Below are 23,469 nucleotides of genomic sequence, written 5' to 3' on the forward strand. Positions count from 1 at the left end.
CAACCCCCTGCTGCAGCCCTTGTACTTGTGGGGCTGGCAGTGGTGATTCTCCTTGCGTGGCAGACCAGTTTCTCTACCTTGATCAGGCAGGGGCAGGGGGTCAGCCAGCTAGAGACCCCAATTCTGTATACGTTGCAGAAGGGCGCTGGGTGGGCAACAATGTACAGATGATATTTGGCAAAGCTATGGTTGATATTGCTTGGACTAGTGTCACTGCACATGGCCTTTGATTCAGCTGCAGCGGGCATCCGCTTGGCTCTTGCATCAACCTGTTGCTTGGTCACTTTTTGGAAAACAAATGTGTGACATTCAGAAATGTTGCATGTATTTATTTATTGCATTTAAATCCAGCCCTTCATCCAAACAGCTCAGGATGGCACACCTGGGTCACCCCTTGCTTGACTGTATCCTCACAACAACCCTGTGAGGTAGGCTAACAGAGACAGTGATTGGCTGAAGATCACCCAGTGAGTTTCCTGGCAGAGTGGAGATCCAAACGCAGGTTTCCAGTGGTCTACATCCAACACACAATCCACTGCATTACTGAGCTCCCTGCTGCTGCAGTTTTGCAGAATTGGCATGGATTTCTGAGCCACGCATCAGGGCCACGTGCAGTCCACCTGCGTGCCACTTGGGGAAAAACTGGGATTGCACACAAATATGCTGCATAAATAAGTCAAGCTTCTGTGAATCTCAGTGTTTATACTTTTCTCTAAGGGAAATAAAGCCCCTGGAGGAAGAGCGGAAAGCAGGTTTTCAGGCGAAAGGCTGAGGTAGAGAAACCACGTCAGGAACCCCGAGCACACTTGCTTGGGATAAGCCGCACTGAAGGCAGTCAGGCAAGCACAGACCTGCACGGTAAAGCAGCTGTCGGTGTTTGGGGCCTTTGGTGCTCTCCCAAAGGGCTTGAGCGGGATCAGGCCTGCCTGCGCAGCGGCTGCTGAGTGCTCTCGAGGGCCTGAGGTGCCTGTGCCCTTCTCAGGCCACGGCGACACAGCAGAGCCCAGAGAAAATCCTCCCATCCCGCCTGGGCCTCCAGCACTCCCAGCTGCTGTCCAGTATAGAGGCCACAGGCGGAGCAGGTGGGGGCTCCTGGCTCAGGAGGAGAAGAGGGCCCTGCTCAGGCTTGGTGGCTCCCCTCCATCTCTGCGCGTGGCAGTCTTCCCTCTTGTGAGCACACCAGCCTCTTCCTGGCATCCCCTTTGCATCGTAAGAACATCAGAAGAGGCCTGACACAGGATCAGGCCAAAGGGGACCCATCTAGGACAGCATCCTGTTGTCACAGTGGCTCACCAGAGGCCCATTATGGGAAGAAAGCCACAAGCAGAACCTGAGTGCAAGAGCACTCCTCCCACGTGTGATTCCTGGCAGCAGGCATTCAGAGGCATTCACTGCCTCTGACCATGGAGGAGAACAAGAACCATCTGCAAGGCTGTTCTTGTTGGAAGGGGGACAAGAGCAACTCCTGTGTTGTTCTTTATGTTCCAGAAGGGAGATAGTGTGAGGGTCCTCCAGATGGATAGGCTTGACTACCTTTACCTGTGATGCTCTGACTGACTTCCTTCCGTTGTTAGACTGATACGTCTTAGGGAGCTTATCTGCCTCTCCTCCTTCCGCCCTTTCCTCTCTTCTCCGGCTGTCCAAGAGAGAGGAGACACCTTTGTCCTTGTTCTCTCTTCTAAGCCATGAGGGCAGTACCCACGTTTGGGCATTGCGCCTCCCGCTTAGTTAGTTAGTTAGAACTAGCCCTGCCTTTCTATCTACTATGTATTTCTATAAATAAAGTAGCTTTTCTTATTTTACTAAGTCTTAAGTCTCAGTGGTCCTCATGCAGGGTAAAAGCCTGCCACTTAGGTAAACGCACACACTGGCACACAAGCAGCTCAGACTGCTGATGATCTCTGCTCATTTATACAAATTTACATAACAGTTCTGCCCTCTGCTTGGTCCCTGCTGGGGGCTCCCCTCCTCCAGTATCATCGCTCACCTGCCCACACTTTCGGTGGTCCATGTTCCCAGGCTGACTTCACACACTAACCCCCCCTACCTCCTGCTTTTTATCTGTTGCCACAAGCTACAGTCTGGTGTCTAAGGGCACTTTTAGCCTGTTGCTATTTTGTAGGTGGGATTCAATTGCATAAAGGGAACTTTCGGTTGCATGATTAAAGAAGGTTTGGTGCTGCTGCATGACAAACCCACTTGCAAAAAGAAAAGAAAAATGAAGACATTTTGCAGTGAAGGGATAATGCCCTGGAAAGTGTAGGATAGCAGTTGCTTGTAGTGGTCTCGTAAAGCCTCCCCACATAATCAGAACGAATGCTCAAGAAACATCCAACATGATATAACCTCCCTGCCAACCTTGTGCAAACAAATCAGAATGAATGCTCAAGAAACAGTTTGGCTGGAAACAACCTGAGAGATCCTCCTTCTGTAGCAGCTGCCCACTTCAGCTTTGAAACCCGATTATCTTCACAGTGGATTGGTTCAGGGGCCACTCTGCAGATTCAGAAGAGCAGCTGCGGACTGCCTCTCCGCCCTTAAGGGATTTTGCCTCTCAGAACCAACTTTTGGTTCTGCTGGTGCCTGCTTTTGACAAGGGAACAAAAGAGACATGCAGGTCAGGCTGCGGAGGCCAGGCCTTCAGGCACAGCGGTGGCCACCTCGCCTTAGGACCTCAGACTAGCATCAGGCTGTTCGTGGCTCACAAACACTGGGTTGCTGTAGGCTGCCCCAAAACCACCCACTTGGACTGCAGCAGACGCTGCTAAGTCAGTTTTGTTCAGGGGAGGCCAAGACAAGTCCCTCTCCAGCGCCCTCTGCAGCTTCTTATAACGGCTCCTGGACTGGTGCCCAAAGGCTCTCTTCAGCAGTGCCCACAAGGCTCTGTTCTCAATGACGGCCTCCTGAAGAGGGAAGGGATGAGACCAGTCAGAGGCTTGCGCAGGGCTAGGAGAGGGCAGGCAGAGAGTGAAGCAATGTGAACCTTTAGGAATGCCACGATAAATGCGTAACTGGCCAATGGTGTCACCCAGAAGCACCTAGAAGGGACATTGCAATAACAGGAGGATGAAGCTCGGCCGTGAGGGATTTGTAGACAAAAGCTGTAGCTCATCAGGCCTACTAGAACTTCCAGGCCAAAAAGTTATCTTATGAGCGGAAACGGAAAAATTAAAGAAAACAGGGGTGGCAGCAAGCCGAGAATGTGTGTGTGTGTGCATGCGTGTCTGTCTTTCTGGGGGGCGGGGGCGCAACAATATTCACTCAATACCTATCCTAGATCGGGTAGGGAGGGAGTGGGGCCATTTTGACTGAAGGCAGCTGCGGTTGCCACACTCAACGAACGCAGATTGAGGGTGGAAACCAGAAGATGATTATCATTGCCAGGTCAGCAGCTAGGGCTGCTGATTTCAATGGATTTTTTGTGCCTCTTTCATATGATGTTCTCATTATGTATGTACATATGTACATATGTTCTAACTCTATTTCTCCTTTCCACCTCATGATACCAAGGAAGCTGTCCAGGTTCTGAACTGATGCCTGGTATCGGTGATGGATTGGATGGGGATGAACAAGCTGAAATTGAATCCGGACAAGACAGAAGTGCTCCTTGTCAGTCATAACGTGGATCAGGGAATAGGGATTCAACTTGTGCTGGATGGGGTTACACTCCCCCTGAAATCGCAGGTTCGCAGTTTAGGGGTACTCCTGGACTCAGCTCTGAGCCTGGAGGCCCAGGTCTCTGCTGTGGCCGGGAGTGCCTTTGCTCAATTAAGATTAGTTCACCAACTGCGCCCGTTCCTTGACCTATCAGACTTGACTATGGTGACACGTGCCTTAGTTACATCCCGATTAGACTACTGTAATGCGCTCTACGTAGGGCTGCCACTGAAGACTGCTCGGAAACTTAAATTGGTACAAAGAGCTGCAGCCAGAATGTTAACTGAAGCCGGGCTCAGGGAACGTACAACCCCTTTGCTGTTCCAGCTCCACTGGCTGCCAATATGTTTCCGGACACAATTCAAAGTGCTGGTTTTGACCTATAAAGCCTTATACGGCTTAGGTCCAGGTTATCTGTTAGACTGTATCTCCCTCTATGAACCTGCCCAGACTCTAAGATCCTCCGGTGAGGCCTTACTCACTACTCCATCCTTTTCACAAGTTCTTCTTGCAAAGACCAGAATAGGGCTTTTTCGGTGGCCGCCCCCAGATTGTGGGATTCGCTCCCTAGTGAAGTGCGATTAGCCTCCTCGCTTTTGTCCTTCCGTGCTAAGGTGAAGACGATCCTTTTTAGACGAGCTTTTAATTGAATTGGTTAACTAATTGTACTTGATTTTATTCATTCTAATTGTTTTTAATTTTGTATATTTACTGTCTTAATCTTTTCTATGATTATCCTTGTAAGCCGCCCTGAGTTCTCTGGGAAAAGGGCGGGTATAAATATTATAAATAAATAAATAAATATTGTTTGCTCCCCTGGAAACTCTTGGGAGTTGAAGGTGCAGGATGTAAAAGTAATAATTAATTAATTACAACAACAACAATCATCATCACAAATGGCCAGCAGGCCTGGGTCAGACTCAGAAGTATGCCTGAGCTGTTTTGGGGGGGAAATGAACTTCAGCTTGTTAAATTTAGGAAGAGTTTTCTTGGGGAGTTCTACCCTGACCAACTGGTGTATCTGCAGTTGGAAAGAAATTTCCTTCCCATTCTATCTTGGGGAGAAGTGACACTCCCTGCCCCCTCCCAGGGTGAGAGGCCTTGGCTCCCCACCACCACCTTGCAAAAGACCCAACTCACCTCCACAAGAAGAGAGAGGGCAAAGGTGGCCAACAGCATGCCAAGCAGGGAGATCCTCCAAACGGTGGGAGTGCAAACGAGCTGGGGGGGGAGGGAGGGAAGCAGGTCAGAGAAATGGGAGGGCTGAGGGGGAGGAGATGTCCAGTTCAAAAGCTGACCTGCCTCCCCGCACCCTTTGCACTTCTGCCTGGGATGTGTTCACTGAGTCTATCAGCCGGGTCCCAGGCTGAGTTGCTTCTGTTGCTATTAGTATTAGTGCTGCCGCTGCTGCTGCTACCGATACTAATAGGAATCAACTTTTACATATGTCTCACTGAAAATTACAAACATACCATAAGAACAGCTAAAATCGTTTTTAACAACAATACAAAAACACCTTGAAGATCATTCTGTATTATTTTCACACCTGAGGCTGACAAGGCTTCTTATAGAGCCATCTCATGGCTGGTTTTGTGCATTGCAAATAGCACAAGTGTGGAGACACACTCCCTGTTCCGGTGCGTCTCCTCCCTACCTCTGTTTTCTGAAAACAGGGGCACACAAAAGTCATCACGCCCACCCCTTTTTACTGTAAAACCTGGTGGGAGCAGCTCAAGTGCATTTTGTTTTTAAATTCAGGGTCTAGGAGATTTCGCAGCTGATCAGCAGATCAACCCATTCCCTCTCCAGGTGTGACCAATGGAAACACTTTGATCTGGCGATTAGCGTGTTCACAGCCTCAGTTACCAAGGTAGATACCAGCAAATGGTGCTCAGTCCTCTCTGTGCATAGAAGGACCCAAGCCTGGTGAGGTTATTTTGGTACCTGACATGACAGCTTGACTCTCCCACCCTGGCAGTAAAAATGCAATAAATTAAAACAACCAACTGTTTGCTGCCACCCCAAAGCACCAGCTCTGCCAGCTCCAGGACTTTCCTTGGCCTCCTCCTTCTCCAGCAGACCCCCCTCCATATTGGCCGTGTGGGATGCCCCGGCTCTCATTATTCCCTGGACATAAACGAGAGTTTCTGGCCTATGCAGATATAAGCAAAAATGTGCAGCGCTCAAAAAGGTGTCCAGTGGAGCGTTGCTGCAGACACTCAGGCTGATTTGCTCAGAGGACCCTGGAGATATTGCCGCTGAAGAGGGCACTTTGGCAGAGAGAACAGTCTTGCCTTCCCACATATCACAGCCTTTGTGGAGCATCTTCAAATCCCAGCTCAGACTGAGTATTTAACAGGTGGTCACTACACCTCAGTCCTTCATGTCTAAAAATGGGACTAATGGCCTACCTCACAGGGCTGATGTAGAAAAGTATAAGATTGTAAAGCACTATAAAAGTAAGAAGTGCCATTTAAATGACAGGCAATATAACATTTTAAAAAGACAGACTTGAAACATTATGTTACTTCCTGAAAATATGTAATGCAAACATACAAAAAAAAAGTTGATAATTGAGGTTGAAAGCTGGTTTATTTATGCATTTTTTAAAAACTAAAACTCTAATCACCACCTTATTCTAAGCACTCTGACTCCTCCACAGTGGAGATCTGCCCCCAGGACAGAATATTCACTCAGAGCTAAAAATGCAAATCCAGTCTCCAGACTTTGAGGCCTGTGGATATCAGCGTGTCAGCTGGAAACACGGACAAAGCTCTGCTGTTCACAGACCTGAGCCTCGGAACCAGCACCAACATCACATTCTCAGAATAGCCAGGCACATCCACTGGGATGGAGCCCAAAGTGCTCATAGGAATCTGGTACTACTGGTCAGACCACTGGTCTGCCTAGCTCAGTATTGTCTGCACTGACTGGCAGCAGCTCTCCATGGTTTGAGACAGGGACTCCCACCATGCACTACCTGGACATGCAGGGACTGAGCCTGGGGCCTTCTGCATGCAAAGCAGATGTTCTCCCACTGAACTGTGGCCCCTCCCAAATAGGAACTTCCAGAGCTTCCTTGTACTGAGTCAGGAGACTGGGTCCATCTAGCCCAGTATCACCCACACTGACTGGCAGTGCCTGTCCGGGGTTCCAGGCAGGGAGTCTCTCCTAGCCCTATGGGGAGAAGGTAGAGGAAGGCAGCTGCAGCACTTTGATGTAGGAAGGAAGGAAAGGGGTACTTACATCCATCCTAGCATAGAGACAATCGATGTTGGCAAACAGGAAGAAGAGACAAAGCCCCAGTTGCAAGGGCAGTACAAGGACAAAAGCATCTGGGGGGAAAGAGCAGAGGCAAGTGGGGTGGGGAGGGCTCCTGGGGCAATATGAAACCCATTATCCTCTTGATGCTGCAGAGGCTGACCCCACACACACATACACACACATGGCTGAGAGTTCTAGACTACTATAGCATGGACTGCCTTGAACTCGATCCCGACTTATGGTGACCCCATGAATAGGGTTTTCATGGTAAGCGGTGTTCAGAGGGGGACGGGGAAGGAGGAGATTGGGATGGGGAGGAAGGGGGAGGGAAGGGGCAAGAGGGAGGGGATAGGAGGGAGGAGAAGAGAGGGTGGGTTTCATCATTTGCATACTTTTTGAGTTCAGTGGGATTTATTTCTGTGCAATCATGTTTGAAAATGGACATGGACTGCCTTCATGTCGATCCCGACTTATAGCAACTCTGAATCGGGTTTGTCATGGTAAGCAGTATTCAGAGGGGGGTTTACCATTGCCTTCCTCTGAGGCTGAGAGGCAGTGACTGGCCCAAGGTCACCCAGGGAGCTTCATGGCTGTCTGGGGATTCCAACCCTGGTCTCCCAGGTCCTAGTCCAGCACCTTAGCCACTACACCACACTGACTAACCCATTAAATAAAGCAGACTAGGCGTTGGCCACAAGCCAGCCCAGGCGAAGAGGCCTTGCAATGCTGTTGGGAGATCAGGTCGTGATGGGGGTCTACTGGTGATTCGGGGCATGAAACCAAAAGCTTTGGATGGGGATTTTGGTTCTTTCAGTCTCCAGGAGGGCAACTCCCACCCGTGCCCATCTCCTTCCGCCACTTACAGTTTTTGTACACGGGTTGTCTGAACGGCTTCCCCTTGGAGAAGACCAGCGCCACCATGAAGCAGTTGATGGTGGACAGGAGCCACACGGTGGTATTCTCATAGCTCCTGTAGCCAGTGTTGACACCTGCTCCCTCCCCAATGGCGGGGCTTTCCATCCAGCTGCCCCCCAGGGTGTCGTTGGATGAGGCAGGGAGTCCCGCGTGACTTTTGTTCCCCGGAGTGCAAGCGCTGCGAAGAGGAACCAGGGGTTGAGTTGCAAAAGAACAGAGACCACAAAGCCATCAACTAAGATGGAAGCAAAGGCTTTCCTAAGGGGTTGATGCCCCCGCCGCCATCTTGGTTAATGGCATGTATGCGCACATAGTGCACACCTCATTTACAGGATTGATAGAGGTAGGTGGGATGTGCAGGGGGGTTATAAGCCCCGTGCAGCCTGCATGGAGGGGTTGCGCTCTGCCGCTGCTGGCCCGGGACAGGTGGTGCCCAAGGCTCCCAGCATGCCTGGCGCCGGCACTGGACATAGCATTTGCTCTCAGTCTTTGAGGATCAAAAGAGGAAAGTGGGGTGCGAAATAGAGGAAGCCATTCCAAAGCAGCAAGTTGAGTGAAATCTGGAGGCAGAAACAGCAGAATAAATTTAAAAAGAGAAAGGCAACATTTCTCTTCCCTCCCCACCCCAGGGAGCCCACCCACCCCAGCTCCGGGCAGGAACAAGCCCTTTCTACCTGAGGAGGTCAGCAGGGGAATACCACAGCTGCTTCTGCACCAGGACAAAGCCGCAGGTCTGCATGGCCAGGCTGAAGAGGAGGTTCAGGAGCACGGAGAGCAGGAGGGGCGGGGAGGTGAGCTGGGCTGGGGGTCTGTAGGGGACCAGCTTCGGGTAGGCGGGATTCAGGCTCACTGTGCAAAGAAAGAGAGAGGCGCAAGGGAGATGCTGTGCTGGCTGGGGGTGATGGGAGCTCTAGCTCCAAACACCTAGAGGGCACCAGGTTGGAGATAGCTCCCCTTGCCCTTGCCCCACCAAAAAGTGGGCCAAGAAGAGCTTACTTGTCATCCCAATGAGAGTGTTGATTGCCAGATCTTGGAACAGAAACTTGTAATTTCCAAAGGAATTTAGTTTCTGAAAGAAAGGAGGAGGACGGGGCCACTTTGAGGTTCTATAGCCCACCTGCATACCTCACCCGCTGCTTCCTCATGCCACACCACTGAATGGTGCCCTTGGCCACTTGACTGGAAAGGGTGTGCGCATGCACATGACATGCAGTGCTATTAAGCAGGAGCAGGGAGCCCGTGAGTGGCCAGAGAAGCCAAAAGGGGGCTGGAGAGGGGACTTGCCTCTTCAGAATTGGGGTCCTACGAAGTGTCAGATGCCCACCCCCATGTGTTCAGGCAGCGAGGCTGGCCAGGCAAGGAGGGCAGCAAGGTGCCTGAAAGATCCGCCAGCGTGCCTCACCCCTCACCCCCACCTCCTTTGCCATACCCAGTAGAGGAGCAGGACTCCGATATATTGGACGGTGCTGTAGAGGGCCATGTATTTGAACATGCAGAAGGAGGTGACGAGTGCAGCGTGGCCTTGCCTGCGTGGGGAGAAGGGGGGCGGAAGAGTCGTTAGCAAGGAAGGCTTGGCCCTTCTGGTAAGAGAAGCTCCAGGAACTTCGCAGGGGACAAAAGAGTAAGGAAAGCTGGCCTGCATCTCTGGAGCCTTCATGGTGCAGCACAGCCTTCCCCCAACCTGGTGCCCTCCGGATGCATCGAACTACAACTCCAACAGCCCCAGGCACCATGGCCAACAGTCAGGGCCGATGGGAGTTGTGGCGCAGCAACATCCACAGGGCGCTAAGGCTGGTGTAGCCAGAGGATCCGTCTTGTCCTCTGAACAGCCATTCTGTGAAATTGGATGCAAAGCTGGACCTGTTTGCTCCACGTTGCTCCTGGATGCTTCGACACACAGCATCTCACAGGGGAACGATGCGCTTGCAGTAGCAATGTGCTCAGAAGGGAGCACAAGAAAAAGACAAGTTGGCAGGATCCTTGTTTGCTCCAGCGCTATCCTACTAGTGGGTGTCACACCCAAGGCCGTCACCCAAAATTCAGCCTTCAGCACATGCAAAACGCAAACTTAAGGAAAGAGGCAGAGGGGTGAAGTGGAGTCAGTTGGACTGGATTAGTTTCCTTGCTCACTCCTGGAAAAAAAGCTACTCGGATTCTGTACACTTCTCCTATGAGGCTTGTAATTTATTTATTTATATATTGAATGTATTAGTCGCCCATCTGGCTGGCTGTCCAGCCACTCTGGGCGACGTACAAAATAGGCATACAATACTGAGACATTAAAAATCTAAAAACAATGATAGAATCTAACCCACCTCAAAAGCCTGCCTGAAGAGCCAGGTCTTCAAGGCCTGGCAGAAACTCATCATGGAAGGGGCATGGTGGAGATCATTTGGCAGGGAGTTCCACAGGGTGGGGGCCACAACTGAAAAAGTCCTCTCTCTAGTCCTCACCGGTTTGGCTGTTTTGACTGATGGGATGGAGAGAAGGTCTTTTGAGGCTGATCTTGTTGGGCGGCATAGCTGATGATGCTGGAGGCGCTCCTTTAGATAGACTGGGCCGAAACCGTATAGGGATTTAAAGGTCAAAACCAACACCTTGAATTGGGCCCGGTAAGCAACTGGTAACCAGTGCAACTCTTTTAGTGTAACTCTGGAGATCCAACGTTCAAGCAGATGGAGGTGAACACAGGTGGATTTCGAACTCAGACTGCCCGAGTTCCAGCTTAGTGCCTCACCCTCAGCTCTCCTTACAAGGGGGAACAGATTGCACGGCGCTCCCAATAGAACTCCCAGGCTCACCTGATCAGCTCCGGCACGCATTCTATGCTGGGGGTCTTGGATGTGAAGGGGGAAGCCACAGAGGCCTCCTGCTCAGACGGGGAGATCCCGGCATGGGCCACCTTCAGAGCCTGAAAGGCAGCAGCCCTGGCTCAGAACTTTATGCAAGGAAAGTCATGCGTTATGTCCAGGAACAACTCACTCCCCCCGCCCCCGCTCCATCACTGCCACCAGCACGAGGGACGGAAGGATCTGTCGGTTCCAGTCCTCTCAGTTTCTCACCTTTCTAATGTTAAATTCAGTTCTCCACATTTCTGCAGCAATCGGCAAATAGTTTTTTTTTTAAATCCTCATGAAAATTCTCCACCATTTTAGTGCAAATTTCTCCAAATAAACACATTTTTGTAGGCAGTTTTGACAAAAGTACACATTTTTCCAACCCATTTCTCATCATTTCATGCCTTTTTGTATGTTATTTTCACTCATATATTCATTTTTATGCACACTTTTCCCTATTATATGCATTTTTGTAAATGTTGTTTAGTTGGCGAACTGCACCCCAAAATTCTAATAAATGCGGATTTCGAAGGACGGCTGTGATTCGGTTCTCATATTGCTTTGGAAAGTGCGAATTTGATAAATTCCGTTGAAATGCAAACTGAATCAAAACATGCTTCCAATACAGACCCAGCCACTAGCTCTTACTGAGCCTGCAGAATAAGAACCACTGCAAAGCTGGCTGCACAGGAATCCCTCCAAGCAGCCAACAGAACTCAGGGCTGAGGGGAAGGATCATAGGACCATAGAATAGTAGAGTGGGAAGGGGCCTATAAGGCCATCAAGTCCAACCCCCTGCTCCTTGCAGGAACACATGTCGTGGGGCCCTCAGTTTTCACACCGGCTGCTGCAGGGGCCAAAGGTAGCCTCTTTGCTGCGGCCCTGAAAGGAGAGGCTGGCAGTGCCTGGTGTGGAGCGGTGGGGGGCAGGGGGGTGGGAAAGCAGTCGCAGCAGTTCCATGATGTACAGCTGTGGACAAAACAGGCCCCACAGTGCCCCATATAGCCAAGGGGAAGGGGAAGGACAAAGCCCTAGGCGCTCCTGCTCAAGGTGCTGCCTTGGACCAGCCCTGGCTGTGCAAGCGCATTGGCGGTGCAGCTGCAAGATGGAGCCACCGTTATGTGACCTGCAATTTGGCCTTTGCATCATGGTGGAAGCAACCCTCTCCAGAGGTGATCAATTGTGGCAAAAACACTCAGGCCACATTCACACCAGACATTTATTCCCCTAATATTTCTTTTTACGCAGTTATGGCTTACCCCAAAGAATCCTGGGAAATGTACTTTGTGAAGGGCGCTGAGAGTTGTTAAGAGACCCCCTATTCTCCTCACAGAGCTACAATTTGCTATAGCGGTTTAACAGTCATTTCCTTTTTCCATAAAAGTCTTGAGAATTGTTGCTCTGTGAGGGGAACAGGAGACTTCTAACAGGTCTCAGCACCTTTCACAAAATACACTTCCCAGGATTCTTTGAGGGAAGCCATGACTGTTTAAAGTGCAATAAACGCCTGGTGTGAACGTGGCCTCAGTGAATGCAGGCATTGCAAGCCATCTCTTTCTGTCTCGCCTGTCTCAGAGGATGCTGAATCTGTTTGACAGAACAATATTTCTAAACTCACCCCACAGTCGTTGGCTGTAAAACAAAAGAGAAAAAAGTCTCTCTCTCTCTCTCTCTCTCACACACACACACACACACACACACACACACACACGTGTGTGTTCAGGGCAGACTAGTCAGGCTAGGATGTTTGCAAACTGCTGCAGGAAGTGTGGCTTCTGACAACTCTCCTCTGAGCAGAGAGGGGGGAAATCATAGAGGGGATTTTGGCACAGCTGCCCTTTAATCGTTCTCTGCTGTTACCCCTGTTATTATCATTTTTCATTATCACACTTATCTTTTCTAGGCACAGTGCAAAGATTACAGCAACCATCTAATTGATTCAGGCTTGCAATCAAATGGGCATGATACGAAAGGAAAAAGTGCCTCCCCTTTTCCTTCATAGCTCACAACCAGATAGGATGGCCACGGAGGGAGCCCGGTTCGAGAGAGGACGGGGGTCCAAGTGGGGAGGGGGAGAGGGCCATGTGGCCTCACCATTCCCTCTGCTGCAGCCAAGTGACAATAATAATAGCTTGGCACACATTTTTGGCTTTCTTGAGCTGGCAGATCATGCCTTAAATTCTGGAGGTTCTGAACATCTCCTTCTTTGAGACGCCACCCCTGCAATGTATCTTGGATTTGGACACACTCACTCCAGCTTCTGGAACTCCTGCACCAGGTTGGCCTTCTGGGCTGTAGACATCCTGGCAAATACTGTTCCGTTCAGGAGAAGCTGCAGGGTGGAGAGAGAGAGACGACTGTCAGATATGCTGCTGGGAGGAAGGGAGGGGTAAAAATCAAATAAGAAATAAAGAAATAAAACACGCTGGCTGCACCCAGGTAAATCATGAAGCCACAGGGGTTTGAGTCTGAGAGTCGACAGCCCCATCCACTCAGCACCCACGCCTGAGCACTTGGGGGGAAAAATCAAACGGGCGAACATCAGAGGCCATCAGCATGCCATAAAAGGGGAGCAATTCTGGCCTGGCTGGATGAGACCAGCTTTCTTTGAAACATGCAGGATAGGAAGACCAGAAACTGCCTTATACCAGACCAAGCCACTGGGTCCATCCGGCTCAGTACTGTCAATCCTGACTGGCAGCAGAAATCCAGGGTTTCAGGGCAGAGGTCTACCCCAGCCTTACCTGGAGATGCCAGCAGGGACTGAACCAGAGGCCTTCTCCATGCAGTGCAGGTGCTCTACTCCCCTTCCCCAAAGGAAGGACTCCTTCTGAATGTACAGCTCCTGCCCACCTCCAAGAAAGGCGACCCACCAGTGCCCCCAACTCACCTTTGGAAGCAAATGACTGAAGTTCTGGCTGATGACCTCATAAGATCTCCCACTCAGGCAGAAATGGTACCTGCTCCTTCCACCGCCAGATCCTCCAATATTCGTGTAACTACCCTGAAAAAGAGGAAGAAGAGAAGAGGCATTTCTAACCTCTGGCCTTGGATCTGAAAGGAACTGGCAGCTTTGTTTCACGGAGAAGGCAAGGACTAGAACTGTCCATGTATCAGACCACCACCCCCAACCTTAGACCCACAACTGTAGATCTTTGTTGATCACAAACTGATTATGAGCCAACAGCGTGATGCCGCTGCAAAAAAGGCAAATGCTATTTTAGGCTGCATTAACAGAAGTATAGTTTCCAAATCGTGTGAAGTATTGGTTCCCCTCTATTTGGCACTGGTTAGGCCTCACCTTGACTGCTGCATTTCGTTCTGGGCACCACACTTAAGAAGGATGCAGATAAACTGGAGAGCGTTCAGAGGAGGGCAACAAGGATGATCAGGGAACTGGAAACAAACCCCTATGAGGAAAGCCTGAAAGAACTGGGCATGTTTAGCCTGACTGAGGGGAAGTACGATAGCACTTTCAAGTACTTGAAGTACTCCCAGGCAAGGGAGAGGTCACCAAAAAGGCCAACCTAGGCACCCTCCCGGTTCAAAGCTGGTTCCTGGACCTCACAAGACTAGGAGAGATTAAATGAGGTCACCTCAAAGGCCTTATTTGTTTATTTATTGAAGTTATATCCCGCCCTTCCTCCCAAGAAAGAGCCCAGGGCAGCAAACAAAAATGTTAAGAACATCTTTAAAACAGAGTATCTTTAAAAACATTAAAAAAAAAACCTTAAAAAAATCCAGCACAGATGCAGACTGGGATAAGGTCTGGGATAAGGGAGGGGCAGGATCTCTTCTCGATCGTCCCAGAGTGCAGGACACAGAATAATGGGCTCAAGTTGCAGGAAGCCAGATTTCGACTGAACGTCAGGAACAACTTCCTAACTGTTAGAGTGGTACGAAAATGGAACCCATGACCTAGGGAGGTGGTGGGCTTTCCAACACTGGAGGCATGTAAGAACAAGCTGGACAGCCACCGGTCGGGGATGCTTTAATTTGGATTCCTGCATTGAGCAGGGGGTTGGACTTGATGGCCTTACAGACCCCTTCCAGCTCTACAATTCTGTGATCTGTAGGAACCTAGGAAGATGCCTTCTACTGAGTCAGACCACTGGTCCATCTAACTTGTCTACACTGACTGACAGGCAGCTCCCCAGGGTTTGAGAAAGGGGGTCTCTCCCAGGCCTATCTGGAGGTGCCTTTGGGGACTGACCCTGTGACCTTCTGCATGCCAGGCAGATGCTCTGCCACTGAACGACGGCCCTTCTCCTAGCTGCTTCTCTGCTTCTACCAGCAGAAGTCGGAATACATAAACATAAACAAACGTCAATGAGTTTTATTTCTTTATTTGGGTTATTCCATCCGACCCTTCATGGAATTATCAGAGCAGCTGGCATGCTCAAATTAACAATGCACGATCGGGCAGCTCCTGGGTGTCCACTGGGACACTCACCTCCGGCCCACAGCAGCCCTGGTTCACTTTGCTCTCCTGCAGGAGCTTCCAGGCGATGGATGCTGAGGGGTGGCCTGCCTGGGCGTCAGCCTCAACGAGGATCACTTGGCTGGCTTGCGGAATCATGCCGGCATTTCTGGCAACTGTAATCGCTGTCTGAATGTTGTCGCCTAGAGAGTCAAGACAGGGGCGTCACCCGCAGTTTGGATCTTGAGCTTCGGAAGTGAGCCCTGCATGAATTCCTGCACTTTGCTTTCCTTCCATTTATAATGGGGGCCTTCTAGGTGGGTAAATTTCAAATGAGGCTGCAGCTTGTGTGTGTGTCAGGAGCAGATGTGGGGGGAGAAATCTGACTCAGTTTGCATTTCAAGCCAAATCTATCAAATTCTCACTTTCTGAAACAAGTCGGGAACTGAAATGCAGTCACCCTTCTAAATTTGGACTTCTCCGAATTTTGAAATGCAGATCTTCAACCAAATAATGTTTACAAAAATGCATATATTAGGGGAAAGTGTGCATAAGAATGGGAGGAAGGGCGGGATACAAATCAAATAAAAAATAAATATATTAATGAAAATAACATATAAAAATGCATGTTTATATTAGGAAAATTGCTTTCAAAAATGTGTCCTTGAGTCAAAACGGCATACAAACATTGTGTCTGTTAGGAGGAATTTGCACTACAGAGCTGAAGAATTTTCATGAGGATTTTTTTCTTTCAAATAAATTCTCAAATTGCTGCAGAAATGTGGAGAACTGAATTTAAGACTGGGAAAATAAGAAACTAGCCAGACTGCTAACAAGAACCAAGTGGTCTGAGCATATAACACCTGTTCTGGCTCGCCTGCACTGGCTTCCCATATGCTTCCGGGCAAAATTCAAAGTGTTGGTATTAACCTATAAAGCCTTATACGGCGCGGGACCACGATATCTGTTGGAACGCCTCTCCCGCTATGAACCGGCTCATACACTATGGTCTACTACGAAGGTCCTCCTCCGGGTCCCAACCCATATGGAGGCCCGGAGGGTGGTGACAAGATCTAGGGCCTTCTCAGTGGTGGCCCCCGAACTATGGAATAGTCTCCCTGAGGAGGTGCGCTTGGCGCCGACATTATCATCTTTTCGGCGCCTTCCTCTTCTCTGAGGCATTTTAATTTAAGTTAATTTAATTTTAAATTGTTGTAATCTGATTTTAGTTTGTACAGTTTTTATATACTCTGTTTTATGAGATTGTGTAATTTTATTGTATTTTTTTGATGTTCACCGCCCAGAGAGCTATTGCTAGTCGGGTGGTATATAAGTTTAATAAATAAATAAATAAATAAATAAATAAACTGAGGGAAGCGAAACTGACAGTTCTTTCTGTCTCTACCGGGAATGCCCACATTTTAGCAGTGACATGCTTCCAATTTGATTCTGAAGTGCAAAAAAGAGTGCTCAGGGTTGTATTCAACTAAGTCCTATGCAGAGTAGACCCACTGAAACTAATGGGTCGTGTTTATTAACTTCAATCAGCCTACTCTGAGTAGAGCTAGCACTGAATACCACTCTTAATGTCTTTCTTCTGCTTTCAACAACTAGGCAGGAAGACCTCAGCCCCAGCAAACCCACCCACCTGTGACCATCACGCTCCGGATGCGGGCAGCGCTCAGCTCCTCCAGGACAGGCCTTGTTTCGCTTTTCAGCCGATTCTCCATGATCAGGAATCCCAAGAAGGTCAGGCCAGACTCTACCTCCTCCCTTGGACAGAAGAATGAGATGAATCAAAGCCATTGAGATCCACTTTGTCATGCCCTGAAACAACCAGCCTGCCAGGGAGCAAAGGCCGAAATGCCAGCCAGGTCCACCCAGAGAACCAGGCTTTTTCCTTTTACCTATTTGGTCCTAGAAGATAAGACAGTAAAAGAGGGCTGTGGCGATTGTGGGGAACAGGATGCTGGACTAGGAAGGCCACTGGCCTGACCCAACTGGGCTCTTCTTCATTTGCCCCCAGGAAGCTCACAACAGGATGTAGAATCGGAATTGGAAGGCAACTCCCAAAGTCATCAAGCTTAGCCCTCTGCCAGCACAGGAGATCCAATACTATGGTGTCCCTGGTAGGTGGCCACTCAGCCTCTGCTCAAAAGCATCTAGTGAAGGGAAGGTGATCACGCTCTCCTGCTGATCCGAATGCCAGCGGGGAGAGCGTTGCTGTTACACTCAAGACCTGCTTGTGAGGTTCCAGCTGCAGCATCTGGCCGTCTGGCCCTGTGGGATGCTAGACCAGATGGGCCTGACCCAGCTCCAGAACTCTTCCTCTGCCAGACCTGAGGTGCCACTCAGGGTAGATCCACTGAAGTTAACAAACGTGGCTAACGTAGGTTCATTAATTTCGGTGGGTCTATTCTGAGTTGAACACAACCGTTGGCCCACATTTCTGTTATGTAAATTTGTATAAATGAGCAGAGATCATCAGCAGTCTGAGCTGCTTGTGTGCCAGTGTGTGCGTTTACCTAAGTGGCAGGCTTTTACCCTGCATGAAGACCACTGAGACTTAAGACTTAGTAAAATAAGAAAAACTCCTTTATTTATAGAAATACATAGTAGATAGAAAGGCAGGGCTAGTTCTAACTAACTAGCTAAGTTGGAGGCGTAACGCCCAGGTGCGGGAGTTAGCCCCATGCTAGGAGAGCAGAGACAAAGGAATGTCTCCTCTCTCCCAGACAGTCAGAGGAGGAAAGGAATGGAAAGGGCGGAAGGAGGAGGGGCAGATAAGCTTCCCTTAAAGACGTATCAGTCTAACAACGGAAGGAAGTCAGTCAGAGCATCACAGGTAAAGGTAGTCAAGCCTGTCCATCTGCAGGACCCTCACGCTATCTCCCTTCTGGAACACAAACAAAAGCACAGAACAGGAGTTGCTCGTGCCCCCCTTCCAACAGTTCCTAGGCTTGGCTTCAAAGCTGCAGAGCCCACACAAGGTTTCCCACAGTCACAGTTGAGAGGGGAGAGGCCAAGGAGAGTGACTTTGCTGCCTCAGCAGCTGACCTGCACTGCAGCCTTGGCGGGGTGCTTTCCTTCCTGATGTGCTGCTAAGTCTGGCCTTTGCTCTCTGCTGCGCTTCCTTGCTTGGCACCAGGCAGAAAGGCTCTACCAGCACCTTCCACATCAGGAGACCCTGGCAGGGCTCTCTCCCTCCTTTCACCCCCGGCCCCTCTCACATACCCCCCCCGCTGTACCTGGCATCACTTTCCCTTTTTACCTTGCCAAGGAAGCCGGTTCTGTTCCTGCCTGCAGGTGCTTGTGTGCCAGGCCAATGACTCTGAAGCCCCAAGCGGTGTAGAGCTGGAGCTCGCTGGTGAAGGTGGGGGGCACTGGGCAGGAAAGAAGACAGAGGTCCTCACTGGGACAGTGGCCCACTGCTGGGAGGGGGCCACCGCAGGAAGCATGTGACACGTCTGCACACGAGAGGTTGCCCTTGGAGCAGCCTTGGCACAAACAGTTAAAAAGGCACCCGAGACTTTAAAGCCGGAGGTTGTGGCACCCTTTTGCCACCCACCCCTGGCACAGAATTTTTTTGGGGGGTGCACAGGTGAAGGGCCTGGAGCTCTAGAGCTTCCCAAGAGACCGAGGAGCCCAACCTCCAGCCCACGCGCAAAGTGCACGAGTGGAGGGCAAGGCCAGAGCCTCTCTGCTCTGCCATTCTGCCTGCCTGCTGCAGAAGCAGTAGGAACAGCTCTCAAGGGCAGCAGGCCAGGCCTCTGGCTCGGGGGAAAGCTCTTCTTGCTGAGAGAGGACCACCTCCCAGACCTCAAGAAGGTTCTGTGCAAAAGGGGAGGTGCGTGGGGAGAGACAGGGTGGAATGTAAAGGTGTAGGTCACCTGTTTCTGGCTTGCAGAAGCCGGCCACTCTCTCCGGGGCCCCCTTCATGAAGGCGTGGTGGCCCCCACCAAACTCCCGGGCGATGACAGACATCCTCTGCAGGGCTGAAGAGAACGGGAACTGGCGCAAGACAGCCATTCCTTCAACAGCACCCTGGGGAGAAAGGCAAAGGGAGATGGACTCTGCAGCCAGGCAGGAGATTTCTGAGCAGCGATCCTAGGCGGGGTGTGGGAACTCCATGAAGAGATGCCCCGGTGGGGGTGGTTTGTAAGAAAAGCATCAATAGCAACTTTAGGGGGCATGATTCTGATTAGCTGCCCCTTCGAAGGGGCAGCTTTAATCTAGAGAACAGCATCGGGGAAAAGGCTCAACCTCCCTAGTGCTGCAGCTCTGATCCAAATCGGACCTGTTGCAATTGCTGTTGACAAACTTAGAAAATGCAGGAGATCCTATTCTAGAATGATGTTCCGCATCATCATCATCAATTCAGAGATGGCGAACAATTTGCAAAACCCCGCCTGTTGTTGCTTTTGCTCAAGGTGGTTCATTTGGCAAGGAGACTGCATCCAGGGGAGGCGAGGCAGCAGAGGACCAGCGATTCTGCTGAGGGGAGAATTTCTCCGACCCCCGTTGCTGCCTGCAAGACACACGGACATGCACACAACCTCCCTCCGGGCTGTTCCACTGCATTTGCTTTTTCTAACAAGAACAGATTCCCCCAGCTGTGACTTCAGCAGGAAAAAGAACAGCCTTCCCTTCTTTTCATCATGTCAGTTGAGAGAGGATCAGAGCGTGACTATTTTATATTCCCCAACTGTGAGAAAAGAGGGACATGGGTTTTGGGGAAGAATCTCCTTCTCAGAAGTGGGGAACCTTTGACAGTCCAAGGGCCACATTCCCTATTGGGGGCCAAATGTCTCTGGTGGGCATGGCCAGAAGCAAATGTGGGCGGAGCAATAATGCAATCTTTACCTTTGTACAGTTGGCTAGTTTTTATACATGCCCACAAACCTCTCCATCCTCTGTCCCGACAAACAAGGCATTCTCAGAGCTCAAGTACACATTACAGCAGAGCTTGGAAAAGTTACTATTTTGAACTACATCTCCCATCAGCCCCAGCCAGCATGGCCACTGGATTGGGCTGATGGGAGTTGTAGTTCAAAAAAAGTAACTTTTCCAGGCTCTGCATTACAGCCAGGCAAAAGCACTCGAGGAGGGTGCAAAGCAGGGCCAGTAGGGGCGGGGAGAGTTCCAAGGGCCAGACAGACAGTCCTGGAGGGCCACATTTGGTCCCTGGGCCCCAGGCTTCCCCGCACACTCTTTCCAAGCAGAAATAGTTGCGTTCTGCTCCTGAACGTACCACAATGGAAGCAGAAGACTACCGCTTGATCTCTCTCTCACCAGTTATTTAAGACGGAACTGGCATTGGTCAAATAGCCAAACCTTTACTGCGGTAGCGCCCTGCCTAGCAGCAGTTAAGCACGAAGACAGCAATCTGAACCCAGAGGCCAGTTTCATTGGAGAGGAAGCCTGTCCCGGCAGAGTCTGAGTGGGGGGGGGGGGGGCAGGCTGATCCCAGGGTCAATTCCCAGCACTTCCAGTTCCAAGAATCCTGCCATATCTGATCCAGCAGCCGGGCTCTTCTGACAACTGGGCCAACAGATGCATGAGTTTCCCTCTGTTTCAGGGCCCATATATAAAATGTAGGTGACATATGGAAATATGCAGAAAGTTGCTGGGAGGTGGGGGTGAGAGTAAACAGAATGCCCTCTAGATAAGGTTGGGGAACCTTCAGCCCACAGGCCAAATTAGCCTCCTGAGGCCTCCCAATGGGCCAGCTAGGCCATTTTGGCCAAGCCAAGCCTGGCCACACCCACCTGCCCCACACCTGTCTGCAGGTGTGGGCAGCGCTGGGGAGAAAGGGTACTGGTCAGCGGTGCCTGCAAAGCCTCTTTCAACGCGCAGGGCCAGATGCTGAAGGTGTCTCTCTTGCAGTGCTTTGAAGATAACCATCTGGTCCACTGGGCTGGAGAGGCTTGCTGCCTTTCAAAGACCAAAGGGGAAGGGCCATCTTGCCCTGGGCAAGTCACGATCTTGCTTCAGAATATCAGAAGAGCCCTGAAGCAGCTGGATTGAGCCAAAGGGCACCCTCTTCGCGGAGTGGCCAGCCAGGCTGAAACCCTCATGCAGCAGGGCGTGTGAGCAGAAGTGGTCTCCTCACTCGTGACTCCCAGCAGCTGCTATGCTGAGAGGCAGCCGGCTTCTGATTACCTTCCTCCAAGGAGCTCAGAGCGGCCTCTGTGGGGTTTCTCCCCAGACAGCTGCCCAACTGGCAATGCCACAGCCTGCTTGGCTTCAAGGGGGCAATGACAGAGGGGCTTTCAGGCCACTCTTTAAAGAAGGCTCAGGAAGCCACCAGCATTTGTCCTTGTCGCATTCGACGCAGGGACACTTGAGGAACTCGCTCTCTCCAAAGTCTGATGTGCAGATTGGCACCTTCTGGACTAACGCCTACATTGTAGCTATCCCCCAAACTTTGCACTTCCCAAATGTTCTTGTGCCATTTTTCAGCTCTAATGTATCAAAAGGCATTTTTTAAAAAAGGGTTATATCCCACTCAGCCATACTCGGAGGGGATTCACTGAAATCAATGGACTTGCACTGATTGTGATTAAATCCATTGATGCCAACGGATCTACTCATGTATGGCTTAGTCAGACACAACCCTTTGTATTTAAACATGTTTTTAAAAATTAACGTCACAGGTTAATGCAGAAGTGGAATGAGATGGAGCTGGGTGAACAAGCAGCAAGGGCTAGTGGCCGACGGCTGAGCTCACCTGTGCGGCTTTGGCTCCTGGTTTAACTATGACAGCATTCACCAGTTGTCCATCTTCACTATTGGAATCCTCTATTTCCTGTTTTTTAAAAATAATAATACACATTTAGTTCCTAACTAGGATTAATGTAGTTTGCACTTGAGTAAAATATGAGTTTAAAAGAAAGTACTTGACAGTCTGGTTGCTTCATGGGAGGCTCGGAAGGGGACAGGGCACCTTGTCCCACATTTACTCAGGAATTCTCACCGTTCTGCAGCAGGAGAGCGTCTCCTTAAGCATCAGACGCCCCCTTCACAGCCACCTGGGAATCTCTGCTTCCCAGAGACAACTGAAAACATGTTTGTCTCAACAAGCTTTTCCACCTGGATGAAAAGCTCTGCCTCAGGTGTTCATTTTGTATTGGTTTTATACTGTTTTAAAACCTATTTTTAGCCATTTTTATGGTATGTTTGTAAATCACTTTGATGCCTATGTAGAAGGTGATTCATAAATTAATCAATCACAAGGAAAACAAAACTAGAGGGGGAAAAATAAAACCTATGTACATGTGGGGCAGCGATTGCGACCGTCCTCAAGTACAATCATAATCTGACAGTAAGCAAATGCTTAGTTCAGTAGAGACGGTTGTTGGTGCCTCCGTTGCAAAAGACGGGCAACACGAAGTGGATAAAATGATACTATATTTGTGGGCTGAATTAGGCTGATGCAGGAGTATGTAGGCTTTTCGCACAGAGGTCAACTATGAGAGCCAGAAGGTCTGATTTGCTAAATTAGATTAAGGTCCTCCTGGTACTCCGTGTCTGTCAGTGGGGAGGCTGCGGGGGCACCCCCAAAACAAGACGTTTGCCCCCCACCTAGTAGATTTCACCCACCCAGAAATATACTTTGCCCTTTCTGTGCCTCCCCCCTCCAAACCCTGCCTGGGTGCTCACAAGCACAGTTGGAAGATGATGGTTGGACTCTGTCGTTTGCACACAGCGTCTGGTGCCCCTCAAAAGCCTGTTGGCCCCATAAAAGGCACCCCTTCTGCTACATGACATTGCCTTGGCCAGTTTTGTCTTGACAAGAATCCTGATGGAAGGCAGGGGAGAAAGGTTCCTGTTGGGCAGGAAGGAAGGGTGGACAGGAGAGGCGCTCTACAGAAAGAGACAACAGCAGCAACAAATGGCTTCCCAGTTGGCCTGCGTTGACTCTCTACAAGGTGGGGATCCTCCCTCCCCCCGCCTCCCATGAAGAGGACTGTTTCTGGATCTCCTCAGGCTACTTCTCCATAGCAAAGATGAAGCTTTACCCAGTGAGTCGCCTCAAACATTTTCAGGTCCAGCGGATCTCCCTGAATCTTCCCATCCAGGACCACCAAGGAATGGCAGGTGGCCATGGCTCCACATGCCAGGCCCCAGGGCACCAGCACGCCGGAGGAGAAGGTATGGGCACTCTGGAAGCTGGTTTGGGAGAGAGCAGGTGACATGAGAAAAGCAGGGGCCAGACTGCGAGCAAATCCACGGGATGCAAAAAGGGACTGCCCAACAGTTATAAGGGGGAAAGTCTTTGACAATAACAACCCAATGTGGTTTTGAGCCTATAAAAGGTCTCTAAATCAAATTGCACAGAGGATTTTCCCACAATACCCTTGGGAGGGTCCCTTC

At 50.3% G+C, this 23,469-nt stretch overlaps 1 protein-coding gene across 1 annotated transcript in view; it reads right to left on the minus strand.

Annotated features, from left to right (window-relative positions):
• Positions 1–229: 229 nt before the first annotated feature.
• Positions 230–23,469, minus strand: part of LOC133389730 (probable cation-transporting ATPase 13A4) — a 69,855-nt gene continuing 46,615 nt past the window's right edge. The window contains 17 exon segments of the mRNA XM_061637756.1: positions 230–2,903; positions 4,798–4,878; positions 6,904–6,992; positions 7,785–8,014; positions 8,511–8,685; positions 8,833–8,905; positions 9,266–9,362; positions 10,638–10,767; positions 11,322–11,326; positions 12,926–13,005; positions 13,564–13,677; positions 15,127–15,296; positions 16,742–16,866; positions 18,365–18,476; positions 18,984–19,137; positions 21,824–21,901; positions 23,115–23,265. Of these exon segments, the coding sequence (XP_061493740.1) occupies positions 2,667–2,903; positions 4,798–4,878; positions 6,904–6,992; positions 7,785–8,014; positions 8,511–8,685; positions 8,833–8,905; positions 9,266–9,362; positions 10,638–10,767; positions 11,322–11,326; positions 12,926–13,005; positions 13,564–13,677; positions 15,127–15,296; positions 16,742–16,866; positions 18,365–18,476; positions 18,984–19,137; positions 21,824–21,901; positions 23,115–23,265 (2,101 nt within the window). The 3' untranslated portion in view covers positions 230–2,666.

The sequence above is a fragment of the Rhineura floridana genome, chromosome 7 (assembly GCF_030035675.1).
Source record: "Rhineura floridana isolate rRhiFlo1 chromosome 7, rRhiFlo1.hap2, whole genome shotgun sequence".
Lineage (NCBI taxonomy): Eukaryota > Metazoa > Chordata > Lepidosauria > Squamata > Rhineuridae > Rhineura > Rhineura floridana.